The 14,140-nt window shown below is 53.6% G+C and overlaps 1 protein-coding gene across 1 annotated transcript in view; it reads left to right on the top strand.

The window, feature by feature from the left end:
* The window catches only part of CCN4 (cellular communication network factor 4), a 28,046-nt gene extending 14,249 nt beyond the window's left edge, over nt 1–13,797 (top strand). The window contains exons 4-6 of the mRNA XM_032591990.1: nt 4,071–4,331; nt 7,626–7,819; nt 9,697–13,797. Coding sequence (XP_032447881.1) covers nt 4,071–4,331; nt 7,626–7,819; nt 9,697–9,996 — 755 coding nt within the window. The 3' untranslated portion in view covers nt 9,997–13,797. The remainder of the gene's footprint in view (nt 1–4,070; nt 4,332–7,625; nt 7,820–9,696) is intronic.
* Nucleotides 13,798–14,140: the final 343 nt, after the last annotated feature.

The following is a 14,140-nucleotide window of genomic DNA, read 5'->3' as shown; positions in this document are numbered from 1 at the left end:
AACATCTTCCCAGAAATGCTGCCATGGTGTCTGAGTTCACGACCCCCCAAGGCAAGAAAGAGGAGAGGCCAACGTCTGATGGCCATACAGAGGAAGGCACCTCAGGGCGAGAAGAAGAAAGAGAAGGTCCCTTTAAACAGACAGTTTTTTGGCACATGGTCAACTCAACCTATGGATGGTCCCCAAGACGGGTTAAATCTGTCCATGGAGGTGTGCGTGTAACGAGGCCAAGACAAGGCAGGTCATAACAACAAGCAATCACAGCACTGGCACATGTAACTCAGAGAAAGGCGGAACTATGGCAAATTAGTGAATGCAAGCTTTGGCTACCAGAGGTCACAGCTCCCGGGCGCAAGCCACCGTGGCCAGGCAGAAAAGTGAGCTTGGACTTGTCCATGCTGCTCAGTCTTCAAGAGAATCCAAAAATCCGGATTTGTGTATAATTTGTAAATGTTGGCGACATGTTCCAAAAAAAAATTTTTTTTTAAACACTCTGTGGGCCAAACTAAATACTTCTGTGGGCAAAGAGTGACCTCTGAATTATACTCTTTGGCTATTTTGGTTGTACAAACATTACTCTGCATTTAACGCAGCTGGGTCAGGCCTGAGAGCAGTGTGGTTTGCTGGAAGGATCATGAAATTTACAGGCAGACAGACCTGGGTTTTTGAATCTTGGCCCTGCTGTTTGCTGGCTACGTGACCTTGGGCACATCACTTAAGGAGCTTGATCAAACCAACCTCATGCACTTGTTGAGAATAAACAAGGGACCGCATTAAAGCCTCAAATGTGACCGGCTGTTCTGGGTCATTGCTTTACTTGATTTGTTTTAACTTTCCCTTGTAGAAATTATCTCAGCCTTGTCCATGGTCATCCTCAGAGGAGCCTCGTTGCAGGCTCAGACTCCCCAGTGTGGACAGCGAGGGAGTAGAAAGCTCACGTGTGGTCTCTGGAGCTGGACAATCTAAGTTCAAACCCCAGCGCCATAACTAATACGGTGTCACTAGGCAAGCTACTTAACCCTTGAAGTGTCAGTTTCCTCATCAAGGAAAATGTGACAAATAAGGCATACATCTTTGGGTGATTGAGACGTCAAGAACCTGATACATGGTCAGAGCACAATACAGATTAGGGCCCACCCCACCTCCCATCCACCCATCCATCCATCCACCCACCCATCCACCCATCCATCCACCCATCCATCCACTGACTCGTTCACATAGTTATGAACAGGTGGGTGATAATCCAACAGTGGGGTTACAACAAGGCATGGCCCCTGTCCTTGCTCCCATGCAGCTGACGCTCCAGTAGGAGGTGGGTGAGGGACGTGAAGGCCTGGAGTGTGGAACAAGGGATTTGAGTTCCTGCTGGTCCTTCAGTAAGAGGAAGGCTCACCAGGCCATGGCTGTGCTTGCAAAGTCTGAGATTAGATAGGAGGTGGTGAGCTTCCCATTAGCGTGCAAGTGAATGAGGAGGGCGCGTTAGAGTCTGCTGTGGGCCCAGCCGTACATCTTTCATACACCCCTACTCTCGCTCTCACCAGCGGCGGGCAAGCTGCTCAGGGCCACTATCCCCCACCGGTCCCAGACTCCCAGGAGACTGGGAACAGCTTTCAGAAGCAAGGTTCCCAATCTTGACTGCAAACTGGATTCACCTGAGGAGCTCAAACCTGCAAAGGTCAAGGGCTCCTGGGTGGCTCAGTCAGTTAAGCATCCGACTCGTGATCTCAGCTCAGGTCTTGATCTCAGGGTCAAGTTGGGCTCTGCCGTGGGCATGAAGCCTACTTTAAAAAAAATACTAAGGCCCGGAAAATAACCACAAAAGTAGAGAGTCCCATCATCTGGGGCACAGGGCGGGGGTCAGAATTTTTGAAAGTTCCCCAGCTGGTGCCTCCGTGCAGCTGGTGGTGACAGCCACTGGGCCAAGGGCTCCCTGGCACCCGGCGCTGCCTTGTCCCTGCAAAGTTCCCCCACCCAGGGGCAGAGACCAGGTTTCAGCACGCCCCTTCTCCCCCTCCACCATCATGCCCACACACGCGCACGCGTGCACACACACGCGCACGCGTGCTCCCACCTTCCGGGTGCAAGGGCGCGGCCAGGGGTGACTCAGAGCAAAAGGATGAGTGATTCACCCAGGGCTTCCTCCGCTTCGCCTTGTTTTGGTTCGGTTTGTTGTTGTTTTTTTTTTTTTTCCCATTTCCCCTCCTTTACCGGTGTCTGGTGGAAGGAAATGGGCTGTGGGGCTATCGCTCCCCTGGGTTGGAGGGGCAGCTCTATCATTTCACCAGCTGGGTGACCTTGAGCTAATGAATCACTTGACCTCCCCGTCTGCCAAACGGGGAAAATAAAACTCTCCTCGTGAAGTCCCCGGGAGAACTGAATGAGATAACATATCAGATGGTGCCTGGCACGAGATCAGATAGATGGTCAGCGAGCGGTAGCGCCTTTCCTTTCTGGGCCTCCTCCCTGCACGATCTCCTCCCAGGAAAAACAGCAGCCGCGCCAACATTCCCACAGGCTGAGGCTCTGCGTCTAGCTGGGCCGCCTTCGGCGCGTGACTTCACGGAGACTCAGTTTTGCTAGATGTGAAAACGAAGGTGACGGTGGGTGGTGTTTCCAGTCTCGGATGAAATCAGCAATGCCAGGAAGCTTGGCACCGAGCAGGTCGGGTGACCGCGGGCAGCACTGGGAGATGCCAGGGCTATTATATCAGTGACCACCTGCAGGCAAACCCCGGAGGTGCTCTGTCAGACCGCGGATTTCAAACCAGCCCTCCTCGGGTGCGCACTCTTGCTGCCTGGGAGCTCTCTGCCTGCACTTCCAGACGCTGTCCTCAAGGCGGGACGCGTCTGGGGTGGAAGGGGCGGGGGGTGCAGCGCTGGCCAGGCCCAGCAGCCCCCAACCCCCCTGCCGGGCCCTTGAACTTGCTTACTGCGATCTCCCGTCTCACGAAGAACCCTCGAGGCCACTCACCCCCAAAGCCAGCTCCTCCGAGGACAGAGCACCTCTCCCCTTCCGGGGCTCAGGTCATAGAAGCAGGAGTCATTCCTGACTCTCCTCCGCTCCTCACATCCCATCCTGCAGCTGTTCCTTCCAAGCACATCCAGAAGCTGAGCCCTCCTCCGGGGTGGTCCAAGCACAGCCACAGCTCGCCTGGATTGCTGGGGTGGCCTCCCCACGCCGCCCTTCTGCCTGTTGTCTCTGCTCACCATCCAGCGCCGCGCGCGCTCTTGGGCGGCGTGATTCCTAGAGCTGAGCCACCAGTTACTTCTCGAATAGATCCCGGGTATCCAGGTGCTAACAGCTTTGCCTCTTCCTCTGAGCCTGCAGGGAAGCCCTCGCCCCCCTCCCGGGACTGCTCCCACCTGGCCCTTGACACCTGCAGCCCTTCCCCCACCCCGCAGGCTCCTCCCCCGACACCTGTGCCGCCCACCGTCCTCACCTCCTTCTGTCTTTGCCGAAGCCGCATCACTTGGGTGAGGCTTGGCTGCCCACTTGAATCAGCCACGGCCCCCCATCCCCCAGCCGCCCCTCCTCTTCACTGTTCCCCCCGGGCACTGGTGCCCATCAACACACTGTGCGATCTGTCTTTCCTGTGTCACCCCCCACTGTCATGTAAGCTCTATGGGGGCATGGTTTTGTCTGTTTCGGTCGCTGCTGAATCTCCAGTGCCTAGAACCTTCTATAAATATGCATTGAATGAGTGGAATCTTTGTTTCAAAGTGTTCTGATTGGCTCTACACTTGGCCCTCTCAGAACCATGACCCTAGAGGCATTTGTCAGTACTAGGCTCTGTGCCACATGCTGGGGGTGGGACCGGACGGGTCGCATAGGTTCTTGCGCCCGCCATGCTCTAGCTTCTCACCGGCTGCCAGCCTGGCCCCTGGGGGTCACTCAGCGGGTGATGGCTGAGCCGCACCCCACACTCCCACCCTGCGGTGGTCCTGCCTGCCCGCCCTCGCCCACGCGCGGTGCTCCCCGAGGGCTGGGACAGGTCCAGAGGCGGGAGGTGTCCACATGGGGGCGCCGAGCCCACTGGGCCTGACCCGAGCGGCGGCTGTGTGTGTTTGCAGAGGTGGTCGGCGTGGGCTGCGTCCTGGACGGGGTGCGCTACACCAACGGCCAGTCCTTCCAGCCCAACTGCAAGTACAACTGTACGTGCGTGGACGGCGCCGTGGGCTGCACACCCCTGTGCGTGCGCGCGCGCCCCCCGCGCCTCTGGTGCCGCCGCCCCCGGCGGGTGAGCGTGCCCGGCCGCTGCTGCCAGCAGTGGGTGTGCGACGACGGTGCCACGACGCCGCGCAAGACAGCGCAGCGCCACACAGGCGCCCTAGGTGGGTTCGGGGGAGAGGGGACTGGAGGGGGGACGGGAGGGCGGGGCCCTGGCCACTGTGATTGGCACACGCGCTGAGTCCCAGTCCCAGAGCACCGCCCCACTAGCTGCGTGACCTCTGGGACCCTATTTCTCCATCTGTCCCATCTGTTTTATGGGGTCCTCGCAGCATAAAATGAGGAAGAGCTTTATAAAGAACAAAGCCAGATACATGGGAGTCATTGTTATCCTATTTAAGAGATTAGGTAGGGGAGTGGAGGTGCAGGAACGGTGTGTGTGCGCCCTCAGGAGGAGAAGCATGCACACAAGGTGCAAGGGAGGGAGAGGGGGTAGGTGGCTTCCGCCTCACTATGGAGGATAGGTGGACAGGTGAGCCAGAGGAAGCCCTGGAAAAGGAGGAGAGGGACAGGCCCATTTGTTTTAACACTGCTTCCTGGAGTAGCCCCACGTCAGCCACTTCTCAGGTACCAGATCAATGTTTGTCATATGGGTGGATGGGCAGATGAATGGATGGGCGGATGGATGGCTGGACGGATGGATGGATGGATGGATGGGCAGATGGACGGATGGGCAGATGGATGGATAGATGGATGGGCGGATGGATGGATGGATGGACAGATGGATGGATGGATGGGCGGATGGATGGATGGATGGACGGATGGATGGATGGATGGATGGATGGGCAGATGGATGGATGGGCAGATGGATGGATGGGTAGATGGATAGATGGATAGATTGGTGGATGGATGGACGGATGGATGGATGGGTAGATGGATCGTGGGCAGATGGATGGATGGATGGCCCAGTGAGGATCTGAGCTAGGGCAGTTGGGGTGGAGATTGCAAGGAAGGTACTGATGGGAGAGGCACTACATGAGGAGTAGGACCGGGGTCATAGCATCAATCCACTGCAGAGAGAGCTCTGGAAGCCATGCACCTGGGGCTGCCGATGGCGAGTACGATGGTCCCGGGATGATATGTAGAGTGAGACCGAGGTCTGGGAGGGCTGACATTTGAGGGGGGACAGGGACAGAGTGTGGGGACTAGAAGAGGAAAACCAGGAGCAGCTGATGACACGGAAGATAGCAGATGAGGATATTTCTAGAAGGAAAGTGTCTGCCAGACAAGTGGACATGAAAGAGTGAAGAGATGCCAATAGAGTCTGGGGTTTCAAGGGTACTGATGGTTTCCTAACAATTGTAAGTGCCTGAGATTGTTCAGGGAGACTGTAGAGCAAGGTTTCTCAACCCTGGTACAGACAACATCCCAGACCAGAGAAGACTCTGTGGGGAGGGCTGCCTTGTGCATTGTGGGGTGTCTACCACCACCCCCGGCCTCTCCCTACTAGATGTCTGCAGCACCTGCCTCTCAGGGAGTAACAACCAAAAATACCTGCAGACATTGCCATTGGACACTGGGGGACAAAATCGCCCAGGTGGACAACCATAGGTATGGCCCCGGAAACACCACCATTCAAGGCCAGGGAGAGAAAAAGCTGAGACAGGCGAATCCAAGAGGCAGGACAGAAACAGGGGAAAGAGGTTTTGCAGCAGCTAGGTGAAGAAGGTGTTTCAGAGAACAAACTGGAAAGCAGGAAAGGTGGGGGGGGGGTGCCAGGGGACCAGCCCAGACAATAGAGACGTGCCCCCAGGCTGTGTGCCCTCAGCGGGTGCCACCCTCCAGTGGTCCTGCCCCTCCCCGCAGTTCCGGGGGACAGAGCCTCTCCGGAGGGGCCTGGGCTGGCCGTGCTCTGTTCCTAGCAGGCCCAAGGCAATAGTCCCACTGTGGCCCCCAACCGGCAGAGCCACACAAGGGTCACAGGGGGAGGGGCAGTGGCTGGCTGCCCATTGTATGTGGCCCAGTGACCCCGTTCTGACCCAGGACCAGCAGAGCCCCTGCCTGCCAGTAGGCGACCCAGAAACCAAAGCCCTTTTATCCTCCTAGGCAAATCCGTCCCTCCGCCTCCCTCCTCCGTGCTCCCACCCCCAGCTCATCCCAGCCCTCCTCTCCTCTGTCCTTAGTTGCCTCTTCTTGTTTCTTCTGCCTCTCAAAGCTCCCCCTTCACTCATTCCTTCCTGCCTTCATCCATCCCCGTTCCCTGCACACCTGTTCACTTGGAGGGGCTGAGTGTCCGGCCCTGACCCCTCTCCATTTTTTTATCACTCTTCTCCCCTCTCCTTCCCGTCCTCCCCACTGCAAACCAGCCTCCCTCCCCCGCCTTCCTTCTCTCCCCCTCCCCCGCTCCCCTGCCCTACCATCTGTCTTTCCTCCTCTCCCCCCTCTGCCCAGTCCTTTCTCTGTCTTCCTGACTGTGGGCACGTGTGTTAGGGCGGGACTGGCTTCCTCTCTGAGGCTTCTCTTGTATATCTTGTTCCGTCTTTCTGTGGCACCTCTCTTTTGTCCTGCTGGCTTTTTCCTTGCCTCCCCCTCTAGCTTAGCCCATTTTTCCATTACTCAGAGAGTAAGTGAGCACTCACCATGTTCTAGATGCTGGGATGCACACATGGATAGAACCATCCGAGACTTGGTGTTTAGTTGACAGTCAAGAAACCACGTAAGCTCGTGTTTACGGAGAGTCTACTAAGGGCCAGAGACAGCTTGTGGCTTTCATAGGCGCGGACCCATCTTTTCTGTCCACAGCCCTGGGAGGGAAATGCTAGCGTCAACCCCTCTTTGCAAGTGGGGAGCCTGAGGCGTGGAGGTGGGGTTAGCTTCTCGAAAGCTGCCCGACTGCTAAGTGGCCATGCTCATAGTTGAAGCCAGGCAATTTGGCTCTGAAGCCTGTGTGTCTCTTTAACCACTGTGCCCTCAGCATCACCCAGATTAGCTATTAGGCTCTAGGGGATAGACACTCCCTCTGACTTTCTCCAAATAAACTTGATCTCTGCAGGGGCAGGGATAGCACCTTGCAGGTGCCTGATATGCACTCAGTAAACAGGCCCTTTCCTTGGCACACCAGCCTTGGGAGGCAGGTGTTCTGTTCCAACGAGGACACCGAGGCCCAGAGTGAGTTACCCGGAACCCTACAGCTTGGAGGTGGTCACGCAGGATTTGCACTCTGGTCCGCCTGTCTCTAAAGATGATCTTTCTTCCAGAGAAGCAGAGGAGCCCAGAGCAGATCCTCCTCTCCCTGGGGAGGGGTTAGGAGTTAACTTGCCCTTTCAGGAGTGGGGGGAGATAGCCCACCTCTTTCCTCTTGAAGCTTCGGGGTCCCGGACCCTGTGGGCGCTGAGGGTGGGGGGGACTGGCTGATGGCGTCTGGCGACTCACAGGGTGTCTGGTCCCTATATCCACAGCGGCCACGGGTGAGGTGGAGCCGTGGCACAGGAACTGCATAGCCTACACGAGCCCCTGGAGCCCTTGTTCCACCAGCTGCGGCCTGGGGGTCTCCACTCGTATCTCCAACGTCAACACCCGGTGCTGGCCTGAGCAGGAAAGCCGCCTCTGCACCCTGCGACCCTGCGACGTGGACATCCGTCCACACATCAAGGTGAGTCCACCCTCCAGGGCGGGGTAGGCATCTTACAAGCCCAGCTTAAAGCCTGGCGCCTGCACTTCCTCGAGGGGGCCGTTTGGAAAATGGGAAGAGTTAAGCCCCCTTCGGAAGAGTTACATGGGATAATGTGTATCAGCGGGCTTTCAGTCAACGGAAGCATTGCGGTGACCATATTCTCAGAGTCAGGGTCACTCTGGAGAGAACTCAGAGGCCCTTGGAAGTGCTTTCCTGTGGAGATGCTCAGGGACCCTCACTGACTGCCACTCACCCTGTGGTCCTGTCCCAGCCCACACCCAAGTGCACGGACATGACAGTCACACTGGGCGGTAGGAGAGCTCTAAAGAGGGCTCAGGACAGCTGGAGTCAGGAGTCAAATGCCCATTTGCTGCTGACTGCACATGACTGTGGCCAATCTCTGCATCTCTGAGCCGCAGGCTCCTCGTCGGTAAGACTTGGAGTTGGTCTGACATCTCTTCTGGCGTTGAGAGGCTAAGATAATTAAAGGATGAGGATAGAGTGGGCCACAGTAGTTAGAAATGGGTCTGATTTATCTAACTCAAGGTCTCCTCACTTCTGTCTTGGGACTGGTCCCATGCCTTGGTGCCACATAAAAAGAAAAGAAAAGGAAAAGGAAAAGGAAAAGGAAAGGAAAGGAAAGGAAAGGAAAGGAAAGGAAAGGAAAGGAAAGGAAAGGAAAGGAAAGGAAAGCTCAGCACTGACTCCATTTTTGGAGCATTCATGGCATCTTGGGGCTGCCGAAGAGAGGACTGCCCAGGGGACAAGAGAGCTCCACTTCCCCACGAGTCCTTCTTACTCCCTGTCCCCCACCCCGACTCCATTATCTCTGTGCCAGCCAACTGGATCTTTCCACCTCCTCCTTCTCCTTCTTCTTCCCTTCTCTCTTCTGCTCCCTCTCTGATCAGTTACCTCTGCCACGCTGGCCTCCATATTCTTGGTGCCTGGTGCAGAGTAGGTACTCAGCAGATGTGGTTTAACTGAGAGCGTGAATGGAAGAGTTGTGAGCTGCAGGAAAGATGGGAACAAAGGCCCCAAGTTGGGTGAAGGCACCGTGCCTTTGAGGTAGAGGTGGGTCTACCATAAAGCCAGCTCAAGTCCTTGCTGTTGCCTCTTGCTTCCCACCCAATTTTGGTTTTGTAATTATGAACCCAAGATGGCTCCTCGATCTGTATAAGCGTCAAGCCCTGCGTGGTCTGGACCTGCTCTACCCCCGGTTCTGGCGTGGTGCCGGCACGTGGGAGAGCCATTCGTTCAATGAATTTAGTGAGTGCCTACTGGGTACCGGGCATGGAATTAGATTGTAGAGTCACAGTAAGGGCCCTGCTCTCAAGTGGCCCACTGCCCAGTGGGGAGATAGAGCTAGTTTTCCAGAATACACTCTGGTTGAGCAAGCTGCATGAGGAGGATGTGTGTGAGAGTCTGTGGGGAGAGGAGGAAGAACAGGTTAGGGGAAAGGGCAGCTCCCCAATCATGGAACCCCGTGATGGTTCTAGCACTCAGCAGCTGGGACACTTGGTAGACCGAGGGAGCTACGTAGGCATCCTGTGTTGGCAAAACCGTGAGAAAGTCCTGGGCGTGGGCCAGGCAGAAAGGTAGGAAAGAAGACCTTATAGGTTGCGAGGAGGAACCATGCATGCCAGGCAGGGCCCGGGGAGGCCTTCAGTTGCTTCTGCATAATATGTCTGGGTCTCGCTGTGTTTGGGGAGGTCCAACCTCGCTTGAAGATGCTGCAGACCTGAAAGAAAAGTGGAGGGTTCCTGCGTGGTGAGTGTGAAGGGAGAAATGAGGGCTTGGAGGGAGGACGGTGACTGTTCATCCTCTGAGCACCCCAACTGAAACCTCCTTTTCTGCAGGAAGGGAAGAAGTGTTTGGCCGTGTACCAGCCCGCAGCATCCATGAACTTCACCCTCGCCGGCTGCACCAGCACGCGTCCCTACCGGCCAAAGTACTGTGGGGTGTGCACAGACAGCAGGTGCTGCATACCCTACAAGTCCAAGACCATCGACGTCTCCTTCCAATGTCCCGACGGGCCTGGCTTCTCCCGCCAGGTCCTATGGATCAACGCTTGCTTCTGCAACCTGAGTTGTAGGAATCCCAACGATATCTTTGCCGACTTAGAATCCTACCCTGACTTCCCAGAAATTGCCAATTAGACGGGTACAAAACACGGGGCTCGGGCGTGGCCCAGTGTGTGCAAAGCAGCCAGCCCTCCGAGGCCCCCAGTTGAGCCTTCTTCGTCCACTTCCCGCTGACTTCTAACTGTCCTGATCCAGACCGTCAGCCCCCTGTCCTGTTTCCAACCACCCGAACAACCCATTCCGCTGCTGCTCGGGCCCAGACTCTGACTTCTGTCCTTGGCCATGTTCTGCATACGCTCCAGACAAAGTGCCTGTCTCCAGCTCTTCTGGACAAAACCCAAGCCTGTCCAAGTCACTGGAAGTCCTGCTGGATCTTACCTGAGTTCCAAGGAACAGAATCAGCTAGGCGTTTCACATCGCTCCTTCCCTTTCTAGATGCCAAACCACAAGACTCTTTGGGTCCGTTCAGAAGCACAGATGGGATCTAGGACAATGGAACAGTCTGTTATGTGGGTCCTGCCACGTGGACGCTGATAGACAGTTCTGACCGTAGCACACCCAAGTGTCTCTGATTCCGAAGATTTGGGCTAAGTCTCTCGTCATCCCTGCACGGTAAAGGGTCCACACTGGTTCGTTTTGGTCAGAAATGCAATTTGATGGCTTTCATTCTTATTCACGGGAAAAGTCTCCAGTCAATACTCTAGGGTCAGAACAGGGTCGGCCAATTTTCAGAAGCGACAGACCCTGGCGTGAATCTGCTGCTGACCAGCAGGACACCGGGCAGCTGGCCAGCTCTTCTGGGCATCCAGACCCTCTCGCTGCCTGGGGGCTCCTGGGAGTTGGGGGAGCCCTTAGGAAGGCCCCTCTGACCCCTGAGAGTGGCATCCCGGGACGTTGCTCTGCTCTTACAGGGCCTTGGGAGACCCTGCTGAAGTCCGGGCCGGACCCGCCTAAAGTAACGGAGACAGCTACAGGCTGTGTGTGGCTCAAACCACGAAGCGGATCCACTCTGCATCAGTCTGGGGCACAAGGACACCGCTCTTTCTGCTGCAGTGACCCTTCTCACAGACTTCGGGTCTGCTGACCCAAACCCCCAGTCCTGGTGTGAAGACGGGTTTACCAGTTGTCTAGAAACGGAAATATATTTAACAGGGACTAAATGCCAAAGTGGGTTGAAGCTTAAAACGAACAGAAGGTTGTTATGAATGGAAATGAGACTATTATTTATCTTGTTAGCAGAATATAAATATTTACTGTCACAATTCTTTTATTTACTACCTTCTGTTTGCCGGATATTGTTCCCAGTGCTCTGCATGCATCGGCTCGTGGGGAGACTTGGCAATCGTGTTGGCAAGGGCCTATTATTCTTTCTGTTCTTACAAATGTGAAATAGCAGCTCAGCAAGGTACGGAGCCTTGACCGAAGTCAGCCGGCGGGTACGTGGGGAAGTCAGGATTCAAATCCAAGTCGGATTAACTTTACGACCCGTGTCTCTGTCCTTACTTTTTTAGAGCTCCCAAGCGTGTCGAGCAGGAAAACATGTCAGAGTAACCGACTTCCTGCCCTTGTTTTTTCACTCTTTTTACTGCCTCTCTAGCTCCTTTCCCAAGAGAAGCGTATCTCACTTTCAGGTAATGTAGGTGCCTGAGCATCCAAAAAAAAAAAAAAAAAATACGGGATGGACAAAACTCCATGAATCGGTCCTCCCCTCCTTCAGATCAGGACCCAGCCTTCATCATGAATTTAAGAGATGGTTTTGTTTATCCAATGCTTCGGATGAGAGATGTGCGGGTTATTCCTGGGGGAATTCGGTGTTGGTGGGCCAGGGATTCTGAAATAGGAAAAAAGGACTGGAAATATGCCTTGCTGACCATGACCTCCCCCATGCCTGGTCCATACAAGGCATACAGTGGTCCTCAATATATATTTGTGGAATAAAAGACACCATGTATGTGTTCCTACTTTTACTCAGAGGCTCTCTTCTTCCAAAGGTACAGATCTTATCAGCCAAATCTTATTTGAAGTGCCCTAGGAAGGAGACGCTGGATATTTAAACAAATGTCTTTTTTTGTTGAAAAAGACATTTTGTGTGAAGAGCATTTACCCCAGGAATAAGCTCTTCTCTAAGCCTGTGTGGATCTACGTTGGATTTTCTCAGAGTGAAATTACCTGAGGTCTACAAATCACAAGGACCGGATGACGGCTAACCGCGTTTGAAATTCAGCAGAAATCCAAGAGCTAGGTTCTTCCTGACTCTGCATCCCAGTTTGGAAAAATGAGCATAGCTTCCAAGATCCTAGGAAACCTGGATGGAGGAATCCGGGAGTGCCCTGGGGCCGAGTGGGCTGGTGTAACTCCAGTTACATTGGTTTTGAGAAACGGACGTGTCCTAGGCAGGCCCCCCTGGGAAAAGTCTCAGCTCCATGTTCTGAAGTCATGGGGAAGGAGATTTGGGACCAATGCAAGGAAAACCTTTCTGGCAGTCCGATTTGCTCGGCAGTGGTGTGACCGGCCTCAATAAAAGTTAGGAATATTAGTCACAAAGAAAAAATGTCCCTTTTTTGAAGGCCTCCTTGGTGCCACCCACTTTGCTTAAATTATCTTACTAACATTCACGACGTTTGGAAGGAAGCTTCTCGTCCCCGTTTCTATACATGGAAAGTTTGAGACTCAAAGAGGCTGAGAAATCAGCCAAAACAAATTGGAGCCCAAATTCCAGCTTATTCCCCTCGGCCTGGCTCTTGGGGAAGCCTCCAGGAAGAGCACGAATGACCCCCAGAAGAGCGTCTCATTGGCAAGGCCATCCAGTAGACAAGACAGATGGTGTCTCCAGTCCTTTGTTACTCCGTGTTCTGGGCTAAGGGGAAGGTACACAAAGGATTTGTTAGCCTTTGGTGAAGAAATTCACATTAGCGCCTCAAGTGAATTTCTCTGGTGTGCTTAGGTGGGGAGAGAGGAAACCTGTATTCTCAAATACTACTTCTTGCTAAACCTTATTGTCAACACTTGGCGAGCACTTACTGAGTGCCAGGCCTGGGCTAGGTGCTTTCCTGCTATATCTTTCTTAGTCCTCATAGCAAACCTATGAGACTTGGCGTTATAATCGTTTTCCGCGTCAGAGAGAAGACACTGGGGCTCATAGATGTTATGGCCTCTGCTCAGTGTCTTACTAGCTAGGGAACTGCAGACCGGGATTGCCAACCAAGGTCAGTCTGACCCCTGAGCCATCTCTCCTGACCCCAAGCCCGGTGCGCATGCCCCCGAGATCAAAAGGTACCAAGAGGTGCTTTACTGACAACAGGGCCGTGTCTGGACAATGTTAATTTCAAGGTGATTCAGAGAGGGAGTCAAGCAAGTAGGTTTGAATGATACAGTTGTCTATAATCTCATTAACATTGTGCTGTGTGTACATAGAGATCATGGGGAAGCAACGAAACCCCTGACTATTCTATTGAATTAAGTCACTGGTTTTTAAAGACTTATCTTGCTGTAAAGCAACTCCAATAATAAGCCTGCACAGCTTGGGACTCACGAATGGTCAGAATGGTCAACTGTGTATCTGTGCACATATACGTGTGCGTGTGTGTGTGTGTGTGTGTGTGTGTTTATATCTATTTTCAAACTGTGACTTCATATTTAAGTATTCCTACCACCATTTTTGCAAGTGACTAAGAAATACAAATGAAGGAACGTTTTGGAATTTCCCAACAGAGGAAAAAAAGAGCACTTGGGCGATCTGTCATGTTTTACAACATTCCTCATTTTTCTCATGATTTGTGTAACGTGGAACATGTTTGTTCAATGTGAAGGATTTTCGGTGCGCAAATTCCCTGTTTATGCTTTTGTCCTTAAGGCAATAAATCATCAGCAAAATGACTTACCAGATCTTCTTGTGTGTGCAGTTATCATGCGTCACGATGGAACATCGAGTTCATTCCACTGATGTGCAGATGGTGGAGACTGGGTCCCAGATATTTTACATACGGTCATAAAAATAGCTAGAAATTTGGAGACGGGCTTAGAAGTATGAATTCTGAAATTCACAAAAGACTAGCACTACAAGTATGTCCACGCTGGAAGGTAGCTCCGGAAATTTTACTGTTCATTCATTTATTCATTCATTCATTCATTCACTCAAGCACTCACTCACTCACTCACTCACTCAATGCCTTTCTACATCTCCGGCTAGCACCTTGAGGGCAGGGACTATGACGGCATC

Source organism: Lynx canadensis, chromosome F2 (genome assembly GCF_007474595.2).
Source record: "Lynx canadensis isolate LIC74 chromosome F2, mLynCan4.pri.v2, whole genome shotgun sequence".
NCBI classification, from domain to species: Eukaryota; Metazoa; Chordata; class Mammalia; order Carnivora; family Felidae; genus Lynx; species Lynx canadensis.
The sequence above is the reverse complement of the archived record's forward strand: the minus strand, read 5'-3'. Positions and strand labels throughout refer to the sequence as shown.